Source organism: Garra rufa, chromosome 1, assembly GCF_049309525.1.
Source record: "Garra rufa chromosome 1, GarRuf1.0, whole genome shotgun sequence".
Lineage (NCBI taxonomy): Eukaryota > Metazoa > Chordata > Actinopteri > Cypriniformes > Cyprinidae > Garra > Garra rufa.
Genome location: NC_133361.1, coordinates 43,753,806 through 43,762,033, shown reverse-complemented (window position 1 = coordinate 43,762,033; position 8,228 = coordinate 43,753,806). Strand labels below are relative to the sequence as shown.

Below are 8,228 nucleotides of genomic sequence, written 5' to 3'. Positions count from 1 at the left end.
AAGGATTGATTTAGAAATTCAAAACTGTTTTGTCCTTTCTTGGCGATGCAGGAAACATATCTTTTAGTAAAGTGAGATTCAGTGAGTTTATGTTGATGGTGATGAGGTGTCTGTGTTGAGCGCTGCAGCAGTGGGAGTGAGGGTGGAACGGGGCGCTCGCATTCTCACCTCGTGCCAGATTGCAGCTCCTCCAGACTGCTAGAGCCTCCGCTGGGATCTTCCTTATTATCCATCTCCATCTAGGCTCTCTCACTGCTGTGTGGGAGTCATACAAACGGCATACCAACTACAACTTCAGCAAGCGGTCTTCGTGACGCACCAGCACTCCTGAATCTTCAGGCACGGGGGGGAGAATAAACACAAATCTTCTTTATGAACTTCTCCCTCACAGTTAGTTGTTTGCAAGTTGGAATGAAGAAAACTCCTCTGAAAATAGCTTTAGGTGTATGCAAATTGTTCAGAAATACACTACTAGTCAAAAGTTTTTGAACAGTAAGCTTTTTAATGTTTTTTTTTTTTAAAGAAGTCTCTTCTGCTTACCAAGCCTGCATTTATTTGAGTCAAAGCACAGCAAAAACAGTACAATTTTGAAATATTTTTACTATTTAAAATAACTGCTTTCTATTTGAATATATTTTAAAATGTTATTTCAAATCTGAATTTTTAGCATCATTACTTCAGTCACGTGATCCTTCAAAAATCATTCTAATATTTGATTTGCTGCGCAAAAACATTTATTATTATTATGTTAAAAACAGCTGAGTAGTTTTTTTTTTCAGGTTTCTTTGATGAAGAGAAAGTTCAGAAGAACAGCATTTATCTGAAATAGAAATCTTTTGTAACATAAGAATGTCTTTATCATAACTTTATCAATTTAAAGCATCCTTGCTAAATAAAAGTATTGATTTCTATAATTACTTTAAAAAAATATATACTGACTCCAAGCTTTTGAATGGTATCGTGTATAATGTTACAAAAGCTTTTTGTTTCACCTAAATGCTGATCTTTGGATTTTTCTATTCATCAAAGAATCCAAAAACAATGTACTCAACTGTTTTAAATATTGATAATAATAATAATAATAAAATGTTTCTTGAGCAGTAAATCAACATATAAGAATGATTTCTGAAGGATCACGTGACACTAAAGAGTGGAGTAATGATTTAAAATTTAGATTTGATCACTGGAATAAATTACCTTTCAAAATATATTCAAATAGAAAGCAGTTATTTTGAAAATACAAACATTACATTTCAAATGTTTGTGGTCAGTAATTTTTTGGAGGAATTTAATTTTTATTCAGATTAATCGATTTGAAAGCGTATATAAAGCTTTCAAGATGATTCAATGTGATGTTCACATTTATTTAAGATTTAAATTATATAAATACATATTAGATATATTTCTTTCTTTAAGATATATTTCTTTCTTTATATATATATATATATATATATATATATATATATATATATATATATATATTAGTGGTGGGCCGTTATCGGCGTTAACGTGCTGCGTTAACGTTAAACTCTTATCGCGCGATAAAAAAAATATCGCCGTTAATCTATTCTCAAATTTGGGTTGGGAGCTGGGTCTAAACTACGCAAGCTATGATGACTTTCACCTTGATAGTTTAACGCGGATGTATACCGAAGACTGTAGAATATGGTGAGGTCGCGCGTTTAAGTCTCCTCCGCCAAAAAACTAGACGCATACTGAAACACACGTGACGCTCCCGGTAATTTTTGGCATTTTCATCTCACATGAACAGATAAACTCAATCTCCCAAACTGCTGTGAGTGTCACTTTTACCGTTTCATTTGAGAAAACGTACTCGGTTACTTTCGTAACCTCGGTTCCCTGAGATACGGGAACGAGTACTGCGTCGTTAAGACGCTTATGGGAAAAAGCTCCTTTTTCTCCTGAGACTGAAGTATTTCAATAACGCAGTGAAACTGCACGACCATTGGTTTGTTTTCATCTCACTGCACAAACCAATGGTCGTGCAGTTTCACTGCGTTATTGAAATACTTCAGTCTCAGGAGAAAAAGGAGCTTTTTCCCATAAGCGTCTTAACGACGCAGTACGAGTGTAGTATCGACAGGGAACTAGCATCATATCATACAGTCTATGTGTATGACACAGAAACTTCACGGCAACCTGTCAAAATAAAAGTACGGTGTAACATGTAATGGGCTGGGTAGGTGTTGACGTTAAAAAAAACACAATCTAATAGGGAGAAAAAATAATTTCATTGTTAGTTAGTAAACACAAGTACATCTAATTGAACATAATTTATTTTCATCAACAAATTATCATAGAACAGCTTTATGAGCTTTATGATCCATTCTCAAAGACTTTAAGTAATTATTTGGGTAGCACACATATTCTGAATGCCTTCAGCAGAATTCAGATTAGCCATTTTAATCTAGATTAATCTAGATTAATTCCCAGATTTAATCTAGATTAATCTAGATTAAAAAAATTAATCTATGCCCACCCCTAATATATATATATATATATATATATATATATATATATATATATATATATATAAACTAATAAATGCTGTTCTTTTAAACTTTGTTAATCAAAGAAAGTCACATTTTCCACAAAAATATTAAGCAGCAAATCTGTTTTCAAGTATGATGATAATAAGAAATGCTTCTTGAGCATAAAAGCAGCATATAAGAATAAAAAATGGCTTCTGAAAATTCTGATTTGTCATCACAGGAATAAATTTCATTTTATAATATATTCAAATAGAAAATTTTAAGTACACTGATGTTTCACAGTATCACAGTTTTTATTATATGTTTGATCAAACAAATACATACTTGGTGAGCATAAAAGACTTCTTTCAAAGACTGACTAACAAAAACGTACTAACCCCAAACTTTTAAACAGTAGTTTGTATATGCGTATAATTGTAATGTAGACAGACAGACAGATCTAGTTTACATGTAAGGTACGCTAATCACAATGTCATAAGGAGATCACACAGGCTACAATTCAACACTCACTGTCGCAGATACGGCGACTAATCCTCTTGTCCAATCAGGATTATGTTATTACAGTGATTATCAAAGCTAGATTTAGTCAATTACAGATAAGGGATTTCATCTTTGTGATGTAAAAAAGCTTTTTGAGAGGGCTGGGTGCTGCTTCTGTTATATATAAATAGCGACAACGCATGTCGGCACATGCAAAGGGTCGACTTCAAGATGGAAAACCTCCAAGCCGAGATCCAGTCCCGTTAGATGATAAAGCCCCTACAATCCAAAAATAGTATTAATGTTGAGATGTGGAGCACAGGACACTAATGAACACAGTCTGGCATTTGGCATCACGTGAATAGCCCACAAATCATTATTGATGTTGTTCATTGTATCAATCTCCAATTTCTCCTTCCTCCCCTGTCTCTTTCAGTATCCATTACAAAGCACTTAGGGCAGATTCAAGGGATAAATTGATAACGCAGCAGTTGCACTTTTGTAAGGAAGCGTTTTGCGTTGAACTCAGTTGAACTACAAGCAGAAGGATGCGGCCTGCAACATAAAACTGCTCACATTTATGATTCTGATATTGATTTCTGCTGTGTTTCTTTACAAATGCAATTATATCAATGTTAAATTGTGGTTATTTCGCTCTGGCTAATGTAAATACACGTTTTTGTACATAGGTGACCTCGATGCTTTGAAGAAGAGAAACTTCACCATGAAGGAAGGAGTGGACTACAGGGTGAAAATCCACTTCAAGGTGAAAATAAATGTCATATAACAGTTTGCAGTGGTGGTTATTCCTTTGTACTGTGCTCTTGTGTATTTTTGTCTTAAAATCTATGTCATTATTAGATGTTGTTAAAGGAAGCAAGTTTAAACAATGTAGTTTCAATACCCTTGAGTGATCCCAAGCTTCTGCATGCTTGCAAGTGTTGTAAGATATGAAATCCCTGGCTAGAAGTGGAAAGGTTGTTTATTTCCTGTCTTGGCCGAGCCAGCGCTATGAACAGCATACAGAAATACACACAGACGCTGTTTCCCAGGCTAGAGTTTCCTAAAAATAATACACTTGAAATATTTGTAAACAGACCAGGGTTCAGTGTAAGCAGAAAATGGGTTTGTATGTTTCTTTTGCTTCAAAATATGGCTGGTGTTGAAAAGATTTTGTGTTTTGTAACAGTTTTCTCAAGAACATTTAATTAAAATGGCATCTAGAGCTTTATTTCACTGTGAGCTATACCAGATCATATTCCTGAAAAATACCATTATTCACAAAATCCCTTTTGGATCCAGAAACTCAGCAATATCTTTATATCCCATGATTTAACAGAAGTTGTAGGAGCTTTGTAGTTTATGCTTAAAACAGACAATGTCTTTAAATATATTTCAATGCTGGGCATTTCCTAGAAGGGAATGGGATGTGGAGTGAATTCCCTCTGCTGGTTACTCTGTGCTACAACAGGTTGAATGTCCTGAGAATGAAAATGACATGTTAAATTAATAATATTTATTTGAATTCATCCCATCTGTTCCCATTAGGTCAACAGGGACATCGTGTCTGGACTGAAATATGTGCATCTGACCTACAGGAAAGGACTCAGAGGTAAGCGCATCTGTAGTCATGAATTTAAATGCTGGCTGTGATGCTGCAAGTGCTTGAGTCAAGGGTGTATTGATATCTTTATACACACATGTACTGTTTTCATTTGCATGATCCAAATATCCAAACATATGACTGGTTTTGTGGTCCAGGGTCACATATATAATATTACATTTAGACATTTAGCAGACGCTTTTATCCAAAGCGACTTACAAAAGATATATAACATAATAATAATATAATATAATACATAATCAATAATCTCAATGACTGACCCGCTTGAGCTGTATGGAGGACTAGGAGTAACACATCAATTAATTTATTCAAACATAAAAATGGAAACAAACCAATCTATTTTTTATGAATTAATAGGCATATTTAAAACAGTTTGATTTATGTTTAAAATGTTGGAAATATAATAAAATACTAAAATGAATAAATCATTATTTAAATAGAAAAATTAATTGACTTCTTTACAATAGATTTGTAAATCATAAACAGTTTTAACATGTAGTTAAAATAATAAAATAACGTACCAGTGAATCATTTTTATTCATTTATTTTATTTTATTGAAAAATAAGAGACATTTCAAAAGTGTGTTTTAAATGTAGTAGAATAAAACAGTGGAATTTAAATAAAAAAACATTAAAGAAAATATTACTAGTTACTTTTCTTTGTCCATTTGCCAGTTTGTCTTTCTGTCAAATGCTTTACTTTATCCTTTTAACAATAAACTAAAAGTGTTCATGAACTGCCTTTTTATTATTTTGTACTGTTCTCTGAGGTCCACTCATAATGGTATTAATATTTTTACATCAAAAATATATTAATTTAGAAATAATAGGCAAATTTCTGTCCTGTTTTGATCAGCCTCATCAGAACGCTCTGTTTGAATTGGATTGTAGACTCAACAGTAAACACCCACTGCTATGATTGGCTAATGCTTGTGTATGTTTGACAGCCTACATCCTTCACAGATGGATGCTGCTGTGATTTAGCCTAAAAATGCATAAATACTCAGTACATATCAAACAATCTGTAATAACAGACAAAGCAGTTGTGACCACGTAATAAAAACAGTTACTCACATATGTATGGTGCGACCATAGACTGTAAAAAAAAAAGATGGACGACACGTATCCGCTATATTCCAGTATAGAAAAGTGAAGCCAAAGCATCTCAATATGGCCGCTACCATCTTGGGGGAAATGACGTAATTTAGAGCCAGAGTCTGCGCAGTAGATATTAGTTTGGAGCCAGAGTCTGCGCAGTAGAGATTAGTTTGGAGCCAGAGTCTGCGCAGTAAAGATTCGTTTGGAGCCAGAGTCTGCGCAGTAGAGATTCGTTTGGAGCCAGAGTCTGCGCAGTAGAGATTCGTTTGGAGCCAGAGTCTGCTCAGTAGATATTCGTTTGAAGCCAGAGTCTGCGCAATAAAGATTAGTTTGGAGCCAGAGTCTGCGCAGTAGAGATTCGTTTGGAGCCAGAGTCTGCCCAGTAGAGATTAATTTGGAGCCAGAGTCTGCGCAGTAGAGATTCATTTGGAGCCAGAGTCTGCACAGTAGAGACTAGTTTGGAGCCAGAGTCTGCGCAGTAGGGATTTGTTTGAAGCCAGAGTCTGCGCAATAAAGATTAGTTTGGAGCCAGAGTCTGCTCAGTAGAGATTAATTTGTAGCCAGAGTCTGCACAGTAGAGACTAGTTTGGAGCCAGAGTCTGCTCAGTAGATATTCGTTTGAAGCCAGAGTCTGCGCAATAAAGATTAGTTTGGAGCCAGAGTCTGCGCAGTAGATATTCGTTTGAAGCCAGAGTCTGCGCAATAAAGATTAGTTTGGAGCCAGAGTCTGCACAGTAGAGACTAGTTTGGAGCCAGAGTCTGCTCAGTAGATATTCGTTTGAAGCCAGAGTCTGTGCAATAAAGATTAGTTTGGAGCCAGAGTCTGCGCAGTAGATATTCGTTTGAAGCCAGAGTCTGCGCAATAAAGATTAGTTTGGAGCCAGAGTCTGCGCAGTAGAGATTCGTTTGGAGCCAGAGTCTGCGCAGTAGAGATTAGTTTGGAGCCAGAGTCTGCGCAGTAGAGATTCGTTTGGAGCCAGAGTCTGCTCAGTAGAGATTCGTTTGGAGCCAGAGTCTGCGCAGTAGAGATTCGTTTGGAGCCAGAGTCTGCGCAGTAGAGATTCGTTTGGAGCCAGAGTCTGCGCAGTAGAGATTCGTTTGGAGCCAGAGTCTGCGCAGTAGAGATTCGTTTGGAGCCAGAGTCTGCGCAGTAGAGATTCGTTTGGAGCCAGAGTCTGCGCAGTAGAGATTCGTTTGGAGCCAGAGTCTGCGCAGTAGATATTTGTTTGGAGCCAGAGTCTGCGCAGTAGATATTTGTTTGGAGCCAGAGTCTGCGCAGTAGATATTCGTTTGAAGCCAGAGTCTGCTCAGTAGAGATTCGTTTGAAGCCAGAGTCTGCTCAGTAGATATTCGTTTGAAGCCAGAGTCTGCTCAGTAGATATTCGTTTGGAGCCAGAGTCTGCCCAGTAGAGATTAGTTTGGAGCCAGAGTCTGCTCAGTAGATATTCGTTTGGAGCCAGAGTCTGCTCAGTAGATATTCGTTTGAAGCCAGAGTCTGCTCAGTAGATATTCGTTTGAAGCCAGAGTCTGCTCAGTAGATATTCGTTTGGAGCCAGAGTCTGCTCAGTAGATATTCGTTTGGAGCCAGAGTCTGCTCAGTAGATATTCGTTTGAAGCCAGAGTCTGCTCAGTAGAGATTCGTTTGGAGCCAGAGTCTGCGCAGTAGATATTTGTTTGGAGCCAGAGTCTGCGCAGTAGATATTCGTTTGGAGCCAGAGTCTGCTCAGTAGATATTCGTTTGAAGCCAGAGTCTGCTCAGTAGATATTCGTTTGAAGCCAGAGTCTGCTCAGTAGATATTCGTTTGAAGCCAGAGTCTGCGCAATAAAGATTAGTTTGGAGCCAGAGTCTGCGCAGTAGAGATTCGTTTGGAGCCAGAGTCTGCGCAGTAGAGATTCGTTTGGAGCCAGAGTCTGCGCAATAAAGATTAGTTTGGAGCCAGAGTCTGCGCAGTAGAGATTAGTTTGGAGCCAGAGTCTGCCCAGTAGAGATTAGTTTGGAGCCAGACTCTAGTTTGGAGCCAGAGTCTGCGCAGTAGAGATTAGTTTGGAGCCAGAGTCTGCGCAGTAGAGATTAGTTTGGAGCCAGAGTCTGCCCAGTAGAGATTAGTTTGGAGCCAGACTCTAGTTTGGAGCCAGAGTCTGCGCAATAAAGATTAGTTTGGAGCCAGAGTCTGCGCAGTAGAGATTAGTTTGGAGCCAGAGTCTGCCCAGTAGAGATTAGTTTGGAGCCAGACTCTAGTTTGGAGCCAGAGTCTGCGCAGTAGAGATTAGTTTGGAGCCAGAGTCTGCGCAGTAGAGATTAGTTTGGAGCCAGAGTCTGCCCAGTAGAGATTAGTTTGGAGCCAGACTCTAGTTTGGAGCCAGAGTCTGCGCAATAAAGATTAGTTTGGAGCCAGAGTCTGCGCAGTAGAGATTAGTTTGGAGCCAGAGTCTGCCCAGTAGAGATTAGTTTGGAGCCAGACTCTAGTTTGGAGCCAGAGTCTGCCCAGTAGAGATTCGTTTGAAGCCAGACT

At 37.7% G+C, this 8,228-nt stretch overlaps 1 protein-coding gene across 2 annotated transcripts in view; it reads left to right on the top strand.

Annotated features, from left to right (window-relative positions):
- The window catches only part of arhgdig (Rho GDP dissociation inhibitor (GDI) gamma), a 53,092-nt gene that overhangs the window by 43,002 nt on the left and 1,862 nt on the right, over positions 1-8,228 (top strand). For both annotated transcript variants that reach the window (XM_073833183.1, XM_073833182.1), the window contains exons 4-5: positions 3,683-3,759; positions 4,542-4,605. In XM_073833183.1, coding sequence (XP_073689284.1) covers positions 3,683-3,759; positions 4,542-4,605 — 141 coding nt within the window. The remainder of the gene's footprint in view (positions 1-3,682; positions 3,760-4,541; positions 4,606-8,228) is intronic.